The sequence below is a fragment of the Notamacropus eugenii genome, chromosome 2 (assembly GCF_028372415.1).
Source record: "Notamacropus eugenii isolate mMacEug1 chromosome 2, mMacEug1.pri_v2, whole genome shotgun sequence".
NCBI lineage: Eukaryota > Metazoa > Chordata > Mammalia > Diprotodontia > Macropodidae > Notamacropus > Notamacropus eugenii.
This window is the reverse complement of record NC_092873.1, coordinates 342,877,428-342,893,383: the sequence shown is the minus strand read 5'-3', so window position 1 is coordinate 342,893,383 and position 15,956 is coordinate 342,877,428. Positions and strand designations below refer to the sequence as shown.

The 15,956-nt window shown below is 44.8% G+C and overlaps 1 protein-coding gene across 1 annotated transcript in view; it reads left to right on the top strand.

Annotated features, from left to right (window-relative positions):
• The window catches only part of UBE2O (ubiquitin conjugating enzyme E2 O), a 72,357-nt gene extending 56,832 nt beyond the window's left edge, over window positions 1–15,525 (top strand). The window contains exons 2-18 of the mRNA XM_072645797.1: window positions 1,946–2,005; window positions 2,252–2,362; window positions 2,822–2,919; window positions 3,788–3,851; window positions 4,167–4,310; window positions 5,194–5,303; window positions 5,461–5,611; window positions 5,871–6,349; window positions 6,810–6,964; window positions 7,271–7,383; window positions 7,508–7,639; window positions 9,172–9,261; window positions 10,525–11,227; window positions 11,627–11,763; window positions 12,468–12,671; window positions 12,761–12,818; window positions 13,249–15,525. Coding sequence (XP_072501898.1) covers window positions 1,946–2,005; window positions 2,252–2,362; window positions 2,822–2,919; window positions 3,788–3,851; window positions 4,167–4,310; window positions 5,194–5,303; window positions 5,461–5,611; window positions 5,871–6,349; window positions 6,810–6,964; window positions 7,271–7,383; window positions 7,508–7,639; window positions 9,172–9,261; window positions 10,525–11,227; window positions 11,627–11,763; window positions 12,468–12,671; window positions 12,761–12,818; window positions 13,249–13,922 — 3,483 coding nt within the window. The 3' untranslated portion in view covers window positions 13,923–15,525. The remainder of the gene's footprint in view (window positions 1–1,945; window positions 2,006–2,251; window positions 2,363–2,821; window positions 2,920–3,787; window positions 3,852–4,166; window positions 4,311–5,193; window positions 5,304–5,460; window positions 5,612–5,870; window positions 6,350–6,809; window positions 6,965–7,270; window positions 7,384–7,507; window positions 7,640–9,171; window positions 9,262–10,524; window positions 11,228–11,626; window positions 11,764–12,467; window positions 12,672–12,760; window positions 12,819–13,248) is intronic.
• The last annotated feature ends 431 nt before the right edge of the window (window positions 15,526–15,956 follow it).

Genomic DNA, 15,956 nt, shown 5'->3' with positions numbered 1-15,956 from the left:
GCTTCAAAGAGCCCTATGCCCTCACATATAGTTATAACAAAGAGTATTACTAGATTGTCCTCTTTATTCCTATCACGAGAAAGGGACAAGCCCAGGACCTGGCACAAGAGTCTAGGATGGGAGCGAGAACAGGGCCAAGTGAGAGGAACTGAGCAGCCCAAGAAGAAAGGATAAGTCAAAATATAGACATAACAGACTCAAACAGTAGGTACTAGTCTCACTGATCCCAGAGGATATGCATATAGTATAAGAACCCGGAGGAAAAGATTTGAGCTTAGGGGAGGGATGGTGACATGGGTTGTTGGGCACTAAATAATACCTATTCTTAACAGTTTTCCACCTTAGATTGTGTGTCCCTATTCACAGCATCCAGAAAAGAGACAGTCTTGTTGCTTGTAGTGTCACTAATACCATATTGCGTATTCATATAGATCAACTTCTGATCCCAGCCTGTACATTTGTGTTGTGTGGTGGTTGTTGTTGGAGGTAGGAGGACAAAATCCATGGACTGTTGTATATTTCTACATGTTCCTCCTGGGAAAGACTAAAGATATTTCATTTTGGAAGAACAGCCCAGAGGGATGGGTTACATGTGATAAATCTGTTTTTGTCACATCCTAAATCTCTTCTTCTTGGCACCCATCTTAACTATGGGAAGGTTAATATAACTCTAAGTGTTTTACACTTGGTTGCCTTTCTGGAAAGCTGGGAAAGTAGGTTTGTCAGCTGTCAGGGGTAGTAACTCTCTCTCCCACTTGGGAGTTTGTATGCCACCTGTACTTTCAAAGCAGCTGTATCTTATTTAGAATAGGTACCTCTGTTCTTAGAAAAAACCCATTGAACTCTTTGTGCCATGTAGTATATAAAGTGCTTTCCCTCTCCTGTGTAAGGATGAAGCCCTACTATGAAAAGAATCTATCCTAATCTTGCTCCCAAGGCCAGCACCTTTGTGAAGCACATTGATGTTTTTCTGTCTTATGCAACAGGATAATTCAGTGTTTCGGGGATACAGAATTGAGAAGATTCATGTTTGGTTGCTTCCTAAGGTTGTAAGCAGTGAGGCTAGGTGGGTGAGACATCGCTTCCACCTCAGGGTTGTGGTGACTTGTCACTCCATAGTTTGAATCCTAATAACCAAGCATTAATGATCATCTGTTGTTTCCTGTTGGGAAGAGGAATTGTGGCTCTCCAGAAAATACAGCTATCACCCTAGTAATGGAGATTGTCTACCTGGGAGCAACTTCAGGGTTTAAGAAATAGGGTAGATTAGATTGGTTCCCAAATTGACCAGATAGAAAGCTGTCTCCCACCAGGTATTGTAGGGATGAAGAATTAACGCTTGTCAGAGAGACAGAGGGACAAGCAGGCACCCGTGTGAGAAAGACACTGGTTGTCATTGCTGCTGTTGACTATGGTGAATGTTTATTGATCACTGTGTCAGATGCTTTTTTTGTAGTTGGCCATCCTCCAAGGGCATGTTTCCTTGAGAGTTACTCAGCAGACCCCTTTCATACTTTTGCCCCTTAGATAAGCAGTAGGGGTTGCAGCTGGTTGGGAGGGATAACCCAGATTAGAATGCATGGTATCCAATGATTAGAATTGTTTCAGAATACCAAGGTGATCTTGTAACCTAATTGCAGGCTCCATATACATTTAAAGCTCAGTTTTTTAGGGACCATGAAGCACATCTAGGCCTCTTATATCTCTTCCTTCCTCAAGATGCCCACCTTTTAGCCCTTTTGTTATTCAGTAATACTTTTGCTAGTTTGTTTGTTTTTTTTATGAAAGAAAGAAACTCAAATAAATTTGCTCCTGTTGGCTAAAATGAAATATTAGATGATCTGTAGATTTTTCTTATTCATGACATTTAATTTGATCAAAAATATAGACAATAGTGACTTTCAGAGGTTGTTTTCACATATGTACTTTTCTGTTTCTTCTGCAGTTGAAATTAGAGGATCGTTCTGTGGTGCCCCGTGATGTAGTCCGACACATGAGCTCAAGTGTAAGTGCTACATTGTATAGCCTTGTGCGTTTTCCCTAAATATCAGTCTTTACTAATGAAGAGTCTTAAATATTTAGGACTGTGTAGAGAAATGATGTCAAGGTCTGACCTCAACAGTACCTGTATCTGAGTCCCCTGCCATAGAATTTCCCCAGTGTAGGGCTCCATTGGCTTTAAGGTTTGGGGTCCTAGTAGTATCTGTCATTGTTGCCTATAACTCTGAAACTTGTGTATCCTTGTTTTTAGGATAGTCAGTGTGGGACTGTGATTGATGTGAACATAGACTGTGCAGTGAAACTTGTTGGTACCAACTGTATCCTCTACCCTGTCAACAGCAAGGACCTGCAGCATATCTGGGTAAACCAGGCCTCAGGGCTCTTCCCCCCGACAACTGCTATCCTATCTTCTTCTCTCCTGGGTCCAGCTGCCCCCTCTAGAGTGAGGACGTTGCTTCCTTCCCATTCTTTCTCCAAATGTAGCTGACTAAAGGGTCAAAATACGTAACATGTCCTTCTCCCTTTTGAGCTTGTTTGTCTCTCCCTCAGAGTGAACAGTTCTCAGATACAGTGTCATAATACTTCCTCTAGTACCTCATTTTGAGGTCTAATTAAGGGCTCTCGGAGAAAATTTCTGTTCTATTAGTGTCTGCTCCATATCAGGGTCAGTGACAACCTTCTTTCCACATAACAAACTAATGAGGTCCACTCCTTGCCACAATAGGATGATGAACACTGTTTTATCACTAAGATCTTCAAACTAGTTTGCACACACATTCTATGTCATCTCTTACAACTACTTTCTCTGATTGATCAACAGCCGTTCATGTATGGGGACTATATTGCCTATGACTGCTGGCTAGGGAAGGTCTATGACTTGAAGAACCAGATAATCCTGAAGTTGTCCAATGGAGCCAGGTACCTCACCTACCTGTAGGTAGATCCTTCCCTTCCACTCAGAGGAGCCCAACAACCCTGGGAAGGAGAAGAGTTAAGGGGTTTTTTAGGGAAATTCTGATGAAAAGGTTCCTGTGGTAGGACAGTGACAGATATTTCATGTATTTGGGGCAGCTCTATTGAGTAGGAGAGACAACATGGCATAATGAATAGGGAACTGACCTCAGAGGCAGGAACATCTGGGCTAAATTCAGGCTTTGTGACCCTGGACCCTGGACAAGTCACTTAACCTCTGTCTGCTCTTGCTAGCCCTTTAAATCTTTAAGTGGAAGAGAAGGTGCCAGTATGCATTGGTAGAAGGATTTTCCTTTTCTAGGAGTTCCTTGTATCAAAGAAATCACATGTCCAGTTGCTAACCCTATCCCTTTGGATCCTTGAACCCAACCCAATGCTGGTCTCTTCTGCCAGGTTCCTATTGTGTTGTTTGATTTTTATTCTTTGTTTCTTCCTGCTTCTTTGTAAGAATGACCTGGAGCAGCCTGGTTTCAAGATTATGTTTAAGATGAGAATACTTTCAAAAGCTTTAAAATTGGTTAACTCTCGCATTTCAGGTTAGCTTTCTGTTTAGTTTAGCAAAGGTTCTTTCCCTAGCTGAGAAAGTTGGGTGGTTAGGGAAGAAAATGATTTGGTATGTTGAAAGCATTGATAATAACTCTTTACCAGTATCTATTTTGCTTAGTAACCTAAATTAGTCCTGATAAGCAAAGTAGCTGTTTTCCTGGGTCCTGCTCCACCTCAGGGACTCCACACAGTGTGTCACCTAGCAAAGAATACCTAAGTCCCCTTTCTCAAGTCTTGTGTTCAGACTTTGAATCTGTTTTGTTTCCAGATGTTCCATGAGCACAGAAGATGGTGCCAAGCTCTATGATGTTTGCCCCCACGTCAGTGACTCGGTAACTTTCCCTTTCCAGGAGAAGCTTCTTAGGGTTCAGAAACTCTTCCTTCTGTCCTCAGAGTTTGGGGCCTACAGAGGAAAGGGTACTGCTAAGCAGACAACTCACCAATGTCCCCTTCCAATTGCAAGGGCATGGCTTCCTGATGCATGAGGACTTGTCTTGGGGAATAGTGAGGTGAACATGTGAGATGGTACCTGTGTGAGTGTGTGTGTGTGTGTGTGTGTGTGTGTGTGTGTGTATCTAGTTCATGGGTGGACTGCTATCAGGAATACTCCTTGCTGAAAATGCACTTTTTTCTCATTACTTCTGCAGGGCCTCTTCTTTGATGATTCTTATGGCTTCTACCCAGGCCAGGTGCTTATTGGCCCCTCCAAGGTCTTCTCCAGTGTACAGTGGCTGTCAGGTGTCAAGCCTGTGCTTAGCACCAAAAGCAAATTCCGTGTGGTAGTAGAGGAGGTAGGATCAATCAGGGATTACTTTGCAGTCTTGAAAAGGGACTCTCTGGAGAAATAATGTTTTGATTTAATTTATCTCAGGGCTATCAAGTCCCAGAATTATTTTGATTTTTTTTTAGAAGTCTTATGGCAAAGAGGTTTACTATAGGAAGCTAGGTGTCTGATGACAGAATGGATTCTTGTCAGTTAGGGAATCTTTCTAAGTATGGCTTATAATAGTCTGATTAAGGTTAACAATATGTAATTTGTAAGGCAGAAAAATATATGATTTAATGTCCCTTCTATGCATTAAGATGAAGAATGATGCAGTAGAGACAACTCTCTTACATTGGACTGGAAGTTAGGCAACCAAAGTTCTAGTGTAGTGGAAAGATTGCTGAATTTGGAGTTAGAAGACCTGGGGGTTCAAATCCTAAGTCTGCCACTTATTAACAATAATGGCCTTGAACAAATTACTCAACTTCTCTGGGCATCAGTTTCTGTATCTGTAGAATGAGGGGGTTGGACCAGGTGGTCTGTAAGGTTCTGTCCATCTCTAAATAGATAATTCCAGTCTTAATTTTGCCACTAGCTTTGTGACTTTAGACAAATCACATCACCTCTGGAGGGCCTCAGTTTCTTCAGCTGTAAAATAGAGTTGGACTAAATTCCTTAATGGCCCTTCCTGCTTTAACATCCTATGACTGTTTCTTCTTTGGAGAACGGATATCACTTCAGAGTTAGAACTAGTCCAGAGCCTATTAGTATGAAGTTTCATATTCCAAGTTTGTATGCTAGTTCCCAAGTCCCAGCTGAGCTTTAGAGAGCAAAGCTTTCCACAAAGCTCTTTTTAATTGAAGTCACTAAGAATCTGTTCTAATACTGGTCCTTACCATCCACCCTAGGTACAGGTTGTAGAGTTGAAAGTCACGTGGATCACCAAAAGTTTCTGTCCAGGAGGCACGGACAGTGTCAGTCCCCCACCTTCAATCATCACACAGGAGAATCTGTCTAGGTAAGTCTTTAGTTTCCCTTTTTCTTCAGGCCCCAAAGTGTTGACCCCAGCAAATCTCCTCAAGACTTTCAACTCAGTCACAAGAGGAAAGCATAGAACAATGCCTCCCTCTCAGAATCTCAGCTCCCTTACTATCTTTCCTAATTCCCTTTCACAGAGTAAAACGTCTTGGGTGTTTTGACCATGCTCAGCGGCAACTTGGGGAGCGTTGTCTTTATGTCTTCCCAGCCAAGGTGGAGCCAGCCAAGATTACCTGTGAATGCCCTGAAAGAAACTGTGTCCTGGGTGAGGGCTTTGTGGCCAAAAAGGTACAGCCATCAAGTTGGGAATGGGTAGCTCATCCATTTTCAGCAGCAGTAGGGAGGTACAGAGCAAGTTTGGGTCTTAGCCCTTGGTGAGCAGCTGCCTCATTCTTTCCGTATTCATTTATTCTTTTGCAAATCTATATACTATTTGGGCTGGTTGTTCTTGGCCAAGCAGTCCTAGCTCTACTGGGTTATTCTGAACTGGATATTGGGCCTTTCTGACCTTAGTTCTTCTCTTTCCTCCATGTCTCAACCTCTCCAGGTAAAGCGATTGCTGAAGAAGCAAATTGTGAAGATCATGTCCTGCTCCCCAGATTCCCCTGGCCCTGGGGATCATCCTGATGGGGACCCTGATAAAGGGGAAACCAGAGCCAAGAGTGAAGCAAGAGATCCATCCAGTCTTGATGAGTCTCCCAATGGCTCTATCAACCCAGCTGAAATTCAGGATGAAGGTCTAGAGGGATCTGATGACACTATGGAACAACAGCCGCCATTTCTGCTCAAGGAAGAAGGAGCCACAGACTACAGGCTGCAGTCAATGGAACAGGATGCAGACGATGAGGCAGCTGATGATACAGATGACACGAGCTCAGTGACTTCTTCAGCTAGCTCTACTGCCTCCTCCCAGAGTGGCAGTGGCCCTGGTCGGAAAAAGAGCATCCCCTTGTCTATCAAAAACTTGAAGCGGAAGCACAAGAAAAAGAAGACTAAGGTATCTCGAGAATTCAAGCCAGGAGACAGGTAAGTAAAGATGTTGAGACAGGGGTCTAGTTTAATTAACCTGATTCAGTCTGCAAGACAACTGAGCCCACTATCTCATTTATTGCTCACATACTCACTTTAGGAGCAGGGGACCCTCAGCTACTCACCAGCTCAGAAAGAGCCCCCCTCGAGTATCTTGTAGTCAGTTGGTGGGTGAGGTACTGCATAAGCTGCCCTAGAAGAGGGAAATGATCAGTTCCAGGGTTGGCCTATAGGACCCAGCAGCCTTTGTTATGCCCATTTGTGTCCACAGTCTTCTTGGAGAATAGAAAAGGACTTAGATAATACAGATAGGGTCTCTAATGTCAAGGCATTAATCCTCTGGTTCTTCCAAGAGAATCTGAAATTAGAGCATTCCATATTTTCTAGTCTGTGGGAGAGTCTTCTGGGGGAGAATGAGTCTCAACATCTGAACTCACTGGTGCCTCTATTCTGGTAGGGTGGCAGTGGAGGTGGTGACCACAATGACCTCAGCAGATGTGATGTGGCAGGATGGCACCGTGGAAACCAACATCCGTTCAAATGAACTCTTCCCTGTGCACCACTTGGACAACAATGAATTCTGCCCAGGGGACTTCGTCGTAGATAAGAGAGGTAGGGGCAGCCTAAATGTGCACTCCCCTGTTGGGAGGGGCTAGGAATCTCAAAAGAAAAAGAGAGGTCATTTTGGAGGATTCTGTTAAAGTTAAAACGGGATCAGGGTAGTGATTGAAGGAATTATGATTACTCAGAAGAATAGATAGTCACACATTGCAGGGTTTGGGACAAGGAGAAGAAAAGGTCTGGATCAGGCAGGAGGTAGACATTGGATCTCATGCCAGAATTCAGGATGAGAGTTGGGGTGAGCATTTATGGCCTAGAATTTCTTAGCCAATCACCTTCTTTCTTATGAATTCATAGCCCAGAGTTGTCCAGATCCAGCTGTTTATGGGGTAGTACAGTCTGGGGACCACATTGGCCGAACTTGCATGGTGAAGTGGTTCAAACTTCGGCCAAGTGGGGATGATGTGGAGGTGAGTGTATAACTTTCTTTCTCTTGTAGAATGAACTCTGCTTAGAGGGAATAGTATAGGAAAGAGTGAGGGGTCCTTGATCTAGAGGATAACCTGGCTACAGCAGTCTGCTTTGTGATTGCAGCTAATTGGAGAAGAAGAGGACGTGAGCGTTTATGACATTGCTGACCACCCAGATTTTCGTTTCCGGACTACAGACATAGTCATCCGAATAGGCAATGCTGAGGAAGGTGCTGCTGGCCCCAAGGAAGATGAGGTACAGTTGACCACCTGTCTACTTTCTCACTCAGTTCAATTAATGCAGCCTGGGGCAAGGAGAGCTGCCTCTGTGGGGCATGACAGAGGGTCCCCATTTGTTACACACAGCAAACTGAAGCTTCTTCCTACCCATACATTCCCAGTCTGGTTACAGAAATTAAACAACTGCAGGCACCGGTTTTGCCGCCAGATGGCCCCAGTACACAGGATGTGATCATATCAAAATATAATTCAGTTCCATACACCTCATAGATGCTGAGTCAGTTTGTTGACCAAAGGATCAGCTAAAACTCCCAGTCTGCAAAAGAAGAAGTCTGAGACTTAAGGGAATGACTCACCTTTCACCTCTCTGGTAGCATTTCAGTAAATATCCCAGCACCCCTATATACAAAGTGGTATGGGGGTAGAGAGGTCATATGGTCTGCTAGGTGAAGAGCTGGCACTAGTGACTGCCTCTGCCACATCTTTGACCCTGCCCTGGTTACTTGTTGCTCTAGGGCACTAAGACTAGAAGTTGAAGAGAGAAGGTGCTAACCTATGTTGACAGAGGGAGTTTCCATAAGGGAATTCCCAGTATGAAATGATAGGGTCATTTTCCATCTTCATGTCCAAAACACTCTCTGCCTGCGCAGCATGAGAATACAAAATTGTACAAGTTTTAATCCTTACTTTTGAACTTGAATGAGTCTAGTAAAGGAAGTAACCCACAAATACTGATGACCTCAACCAGCAATAGACTAAATGCTATAGAAGTTGAGAGAGAGAGAACAAGAACTTTGGTCTGAGCTGATCAGGAAAAACAACTAAGAGGCAACCTTGGTGGTCCCAGGATAAGCAGTCATTCCAGTGCAGTAAGTCTGAGAAACTGCAGGTCGTCCAGACTGACAGGTGCATGAGGCTGGGCAGAGCCAGAGGGAAGGATCAGGATTATAGCTGCCTCTTGTTCGTGGCACATGCTATAAGGTTTGTGAGGCCCAGTTGATTTCCCAGCAGACAAGATGAGCACTCCAGGTTCACCCTTGGTCATATGGCTGATGAGCTCCAGAGACAGGATTTCCAATGCTCTTTCAGTTGCACAGTACTACCTTCAATTCCAGATTAAGCAATCTGCATTTATTCAGTAGGTAAGGAGAATCGGATTTTGAATAAGCAAATCTTATGAGCTTAGTACTACCTTAAGATTTCTACTCCTGCTTCTGAGCTGTTTACCTCCTATCTTCCCATACTTTTGGCCTATACCCTCATCTCAGGCAGTAATCACTTAGGTGACACTCCCTGTCTTCAAGATACAGTCATCCTCCTTAAATGGAGGTTCTGGGAGGATCTCTTCTCTGCACCCTCCAATCAGGGGTCCCAGAAGGTATTGATGTAGTGTGAATTCCAGTGCTGATACTCCCTAAACTATTCAAAATTTGGATCCTGAGTCCTTCAACAAGATAGCTTACTAGTTCATCCAATGTTCCTGTTGTGTCCTAAGAAGATAATCTGTTGACCCAGGCTGTTTTTTTGTTTTGTTTTTTTGCCCTGCAGCCATCAGTAGGCCAGGTGGCTCGTGTAGATGTCAGCAGCAAGGTGGAAGTAGTATGGGCTGACAATTCAAAAACGATCATCTTACCCCAGGTGAGAGACTTGAATAGACCTGAATTGATTAGATGCCTGTAGTCTGATTAGAAGGTTTTGTGTTCTGCTCTCTGCTTCCCTATACTAGAAAATAAGAAAGAAAAACTCTTAGCCTTCTCTTTTTCATAACTCTTTCCCCTTCTACCCCAGAAGTAGACTTAATGGGATAGGTTTTTCTTTTCAGTTTCTTGAAGGGTCTTGGATAGGTAATGAAGGAGGAAGGCCTGATTGGGAAAAGAAAACAGAGGAAAGAAGAAGAAAAGAGGTGTAACACGCCTCTGGCTTTGCCCCAAGTTACTCCACATTCCAGCCCTATCTAATTTAGTACTCTCTCTTAATAGTTTCCCTAAATCTTTAGACTCACAGACGTTTTCACAAACTTTACAAATTTGCTTGGCTCCTTTTTGCATTTACCCAGTGTTTCCCTTTTACCAGTTTTAAGAAAATATGAACTTTTAGATTACAGATAAACTGATACTCTCTGACAAAAACAGGCTCCTGTGAAAACTGAACTGAATAGCAATAGCAAGGAAAGGTGTTTTGGGTGTTAAATTGCAGGTTCAAGACACAAGTACTTTCCAAATCCCCATTCCTTGCTAGTCTAAGTAAAGTGACTACTTGACTCCATTCTCTGCCATTTTATGCCATAACTTTAATGGACCAGCTGTCCTAGGCTAGAGGAGGTTTTGGATCTTAACCATCCGATCTGAGGCTGTCTGGGGAGAGAGAACAGTATGTGACATAGTCTTCTCTGTTCTCACCTCCCCCTCCTGTCACTTGTTCCAGGCTCCCTGGTGTGTCTCCACAAAGGGGACACTGCTGCAGTGTCAGCTGACCCAAGCTTCATTTGCCTTGGTTTTCCCCTTGGGCCCCTTAGCCCAGTTGGGCAGCTGCTTAGCAAGGCAGAGAAGGGAAGCCCAGGCCAGGGTGGAGCAGGAGCACTGGTTAGGTATCCAGACAGTACTCTCTGCTCAACTCCTTTTGGCGGAAAATGAAAGAATCAGGGAATGGGTTAGAGAAGGCCAGTTTGTAACAAACTAAATTTAAGAAGCTGGGCTAATATTCCTGAGTTTAGCACCATCAAGAAACGAGGTACCAAATACGTGTCATGTAACAGTAGAGTATGAGCACAAGCCGTCGTAGCCCTTAAAGTAAATAGCCCACCTTGAGCCCCTTCAGAATGCTTTTCCATTGGTGGGGATGTGACATCCACAGCCAGACACTGAAAATCTGAGCTGCCGTTGTTTCCTCTCCTCTGCCCAGCACTTGTATAACATCGAGTCAGAGATTGAGGAGTCAGACTACGATTCTGTAGATGGCAGCACCAGCGGGGCCTCCTCAGATGAGTGGGAGGATGAAAGTGACAGCTGGGAAACAGACAATGGGCTGATGGAAGATGAGCACCCCAAGGGAGATGAGCCCATCGTGCCTCCTACCGAGCTTCCAGTCACCACTGAAGAGGACAAGGGAGTGGTGATCAGTGAAGAGGCTGTGGCTGCAGCGGCTGCCATCCAGGGAGCCGTTGCCATGGCTGCGCCTGTGGCAGGGCTGATGGAGAAAGCTAGCAAGGAAGGGCCCCCAAAGAGTTTCCGGGAACTAAAGGAGGCCATCAAGATCCTGGAAAGTCTCAAGAACATGACAGTTGAACAGCTCCTGACTGGTTCACCCACTTCACCCACTGTGGAGCCTGAGAAGCCTACCCGGGAGAAGAAATTTCTAGATGATATCAAGAAGCTGCAGGAAAATTTGAAAAAGACGCTAGACAATGTGGCCATTGCTGAGGAAGAAAAAATGGAGGCTATGCCAGAGGCAGAGCGCAAGGAGGAAAAGGCTGAGGCTCAGTCTCCTGTTCGGTCCGAGTGGCCCAGTGAGACTCCAGTGCTCTGTCAGCAGTGTGGTGGCAAGCCAGGGGTCACTTTCACTAGCGCCAAGGGCGAGGTCTTCTCTGTACTGGAATTCGCACCCTGTAAGTTGGCCCCTCACTCTGGTCTTGCCTGTTTGTTTCCCTTTTTGGTTCCCAGTGGGTTCCTTCTGAGTTGACATATCCCCTGTTGGAACAGGGGCACTCCATTTCCATACCCTGTGCCATTCTTCTGACTTGCTGTTTCTCCAAAGCCCTGTTCCAGGTGAAGAGACTTTAAACATAGTCAAATAGTCCTGATTGGAGAGAAAAAAGAATGAGTCAGATAAAAGGTGTATTATTCATCTGTCAGGGGAAAAATGCCAAGCCATGAAGTGAGGGACACTACTTCCCAGTGACCTGGGCTTCCCCTGGCTGCCAGTCTTTCCCCTACTCATTATGTTCTAGACACATCTCCCCACACTTCTCTTTAGTGCTGAAATAACTGGTCTTTCCCACCTCCAGTTAATCATTCATTTAAGAAGATTGAGTTCCAGCCACCAGAAGCCAAAAAGTTCTTCAGTACAGTAAGGAAAGAGATGGCACTGCTCGCTACCTCCCTTCCAGATGGCATCATGGTCAAAACCTTTGAGGACCGAATGGCAAGTAGAGGGAGCCTATTTCCCACCAGAGTAGAGCTGTACATCTTAGGCTGTCACTTGCTAGGTCCTGATCCTCTCAGCTTCCTGTGGGAATAACATATTCTTTCTTAGATATAGGGAGCTTGAGACCAAGGTCTTATTGCCAGTCTTTTACACAATTCCAATATCTCCACAGAGAATGCAAGAAAAGTTCCCATGATTCTAATCAGCTGTTGCTTAAGGCTTTAGTATTTACTATCCTAGTCACAAAAATGGATATAGTAATTGATGATCCCAGAATGTTATTTCCCAAATGTTTGCTAAGATGTATTCCTTATTACAGAAGCCAGTTTTATTTGTTTCTTTAAGGTCCCAATTGGATTTTTTAAAAAGTATTCACCCTTTCAGTAGTAGTCTAGCTTCCAATAGAGGGCAACCTGAAAAAACTTCCCTTTAAACATTTTCAAATCTTGAAACTGACTTCTTCCTTTCACCTTATTGTGAGAGAAAAGGGTAGTGTAGAAGCATAGCTTTTTTTTTCTTCTGGATGTCCCAGATTTTTAAGAATTCATGAAAAAGATTTGGGTAGTGAACTAGTACTAAGAAGATGCTAAGTGACTGTGGGCATCAGACTTTTAAGGTCAGAATTCTGGTGGCTCAGGCTACTATAGTTCTTTCATCTCTGTGGAAAAGTGCAGTAATCATTGACCTTATCCCTCTTCCAGGACCTCTTCTCAGCCCTGATTAAGGGCCCTACTCGAACCCCATATGAAGATGGCCTCTTCTTGTTTGACATTCAGCTTCCCAACATTTATCCTGCTGTGCCACCCCACTTTTGCTACCTCTCCCAGTGCAGTGGGCGGCTGAACCCCAACCTATATGACAATGGGAAGGTGTGTGTCAGTCTGCTGGGCACATGGATTGGAAAGGTGAGTTGCTAGGATAAAAAATGGGGAAGAGAGAGCAAACCAAGAATGTCTCTGGGTTGCTATTCACTACTCTTCCATATGCATTTCAGGGAACAGAAAGGTGGACCAGCAAATCCAGCCTTCTACAGGTGCTCATCTCTATCCAAGGTAAATAAGTGACACATGGGAGATAAAGAAAAGTGGGTTCATGGCAGAGGGATTTGGACAATAGGCCTCTTTGGAAGGTTACAGTTTTCTCTTTCAGTCGTTATAACACCATCTTCCCTGAATTCTTAATTGAGCAAGATTAAAAATAGATTTGGAGGATTTCATTCATAATTTCAAACTTTTCTAAATTGAGCTTCCAAGGATCAAACTGCTCAAGATGGGGAAGCATTGACCTGGCAGGGCAGGAAGGACAGTGTAGTAGATGATTGGTCAGCAGTGAGCTAGAACTGTCATTTCTACTCCTTGAAAAAAAGGCTAATCCATAGGACAATGGGTACATAATCAAATGTCCTTTAAAGTAGCCTGGCACTGGTTTCTCCTTTGGATCCCTGGCCTGTTTCCTTACACTTTCACTTTCTTAATCCTATAGGCCTGATCCTGGTGAATGAACCTTACTACAATGAAGCAGGATTTGATAGTGACCGGGGCTTGCAGGAGGGGTACGAGAATAGCCGCTGCTATAATGAGATGGCGCTGATCCGAGTGGTACAATCCATGACACAGCTGCTACGGCGTCCACCTGAAGTCTTTGAGCAGGAGATCCGGCAACACTTCAGTACAGGAGGCTGGCGGTTGGTGAATCGCATTGAATCCTGGCTAGAGACCCATGCCCTTCTTGAGCGGGCCCAGGAGCTGCCCAATGGGGCCCCAGGGGATGGCAGCTCACCTGAGCCACCCACAACTACTGAGCTGTCTGACTCCGGCCGAGAAGAGCCAGAGGAAGCAGGAGTGGCTCCTGGTGATGTCTCCCAGGGTTCAGACTCTGAGAGTGGTGCCCAGGGACCAGCACCCTCAGTTAGCAAGGACTTAACAGAGCAGACCCCTGAGGCCACCCCAGACTCATCTGTGCCACCCAGCGTCAAACCAAAGAAGCGGAGGAAGAGCTACCGAAGCTTCCTACCTGAGAAGAGTGGCTACCCAGACATCGGCTTCCCCTTATTTCCACTCTCTAAGGGTTTTATCAAGAGTATCAGAGGGGTCCTGGCACAGTTCCGAGCAGTCCTGGTGGAGGCAGGTATCCCTGAGGGCACAGAAGACAAGTAGCAACCCCCAGACTGAAAAGACAGTGGACACAGTGGGGAGAGGTTGGCCTGCTGCCTACTCACTCTCTCTCTCCTGGAGTCTCCCTTCTCCTTTTTTTCCATCCCCAAAGAGAGGGCCCCCTACTGCCCTCATCCCCCCCAAGGTGAGTGATGCTGAAGTGAAAGGAGTTTCTAGATGCACTCCCATCCCTGGTCTGAAGCTGTTTTAGAGCAAGAGGTTCTTTTGCAACAAAGCCAGTCTGAACTTCCTAGGTTATTTTCTAGTTTTTTCTCCTTTTCCCCTGGTTACTTCCTAACAAAAACAGAAAAGCCCAGTCTTCCCCCTTCCCTTGCCACAAAAAGTTCCCAGAAAATAACACTGGGGCTGTCCTTAGGCCTGCACATCCTCTTCATCAGTGGCAAGACCTGGTCTCTGGAGCAGTGGATGTGCCTTGCATTCATTGTATCAGGGAAAGCCACACTCCAGTGGCCCCTTGCCCTCTAGATTGGCCCCCTTGCTGCCCTCTCCACAATCTGCCCTCTCAACTGTCTGTGCCCCAAGCAGAGCAGTTGTTCCTTAGGGGCTTCGCTTCAGTCACACCACCCTCTTAGAACCTGTCCTGTTAGCTCGTTACCTGTGAGGTGACAGTGGCACAGTAAAGAGGATGGTTTGGCACTCTGGAATGAGGGTGAGGATAATGGATTTGATGGGGAGCAAAAGCTACAGGTGCCTTGCTGATTCAAGACCCAACATATGGGAGAATAAGCAGCTTTGGTTTCCTTAAGCTCAAAAATTTCTTGAACTGAGAATATAAATGCTCCCTCCTCTCACCATCACCCAGGAGTGACAGTGCAGCAGGAAGGAGGGAGTAAAGTGCTAGGGACTCAGCCCCGTCATCACAGTAGCCACTTGACAACATGGAGAGGTGACATGAAGCTCATACCAGGGAGAGGCTCCCTTCCTCAGCAGCCAGCCCATTCTGGTGTGAGCTCGAGGCACCCAGCTAGCTCGAATGCAGAGACTGCAGGCCAAGTGAGCTGTAGCCAGCTGGGAACTCACACCTCTCCCAAGACACGCACAGAGGTTTACACATTTTCTAAGCTTTTGATAATGTGAAGCTCCAGGTTATGAGGTTGCTATTGAGCACATTGCAGCTATGTAATTTTTTTGGTGTATGTATTGTAATATTTAAGGTTTAAAAAAAAGCTAAAATCTCATAAAGGCAAAAACCTTAAACTTAAGAAAAAGACAAAAAAAAAGCCAAAGCATGATGCATCTTGTTAGCCTTAAGCTGACTCCACAAGTGTGCTGTACTATAACCAGCTAGCAGCAGCAGCAGCAGTGGGGGAGAGTGGTCAGAGGCAGGACTGTGGGTGGCATTTGAAGACTCGATTCTATTCTGTACAGTATTTAAGAACAAAACAGGATTGACTGGTGGGGCCATGCTTCAAAGTGCGTTCATTGTTCATGTGGAGATGTGAATGCTCTATTGCATATAATATCTGTATAAAGTGCTGTGTGATTAAACTTTTTTTACCTGCAATTTTTTTTTTTTGGTTTGGCTCATTAGAATGTAAAAATAAACGAAAAAGGTTAACGCCATTAAACCTGCCTCTGCCACTCATCTGGACTTTGCTGCCTTTTTTCCCTCTGAGATAATTTTTGAAACACACACACAAATGATCATACTTCCCATTCCTTCATCCATTGAGAAGCAAACAATTGTGAGGTATATGCTCTTAATGTCCTCGCCAAGGGTCCACCAGGCAGCATCCTCTGAGGTCAGTCAGATCACTTTTCAAATATAGTAGGTGTTGCTGTCACAGATTCCTACCTTTCTGGCCTTTCTCAGATATGGCTCCTTTCTAACATTTGGTGAAGAATGTCCTAATGTTTGACTTCAGTTCTTTGGACTGCAAAAGTCAAAAACCTCTCTTCCTTGGTCATTTCAGCCAGTTGAGCTCTTCCATAATTTTTAACCTTAGTAAGAAGTTTAATACTTTTTTTATGAGGCTGAAGTTGCTGGCATAACACAGGGCTCTAGACAGGTATTTC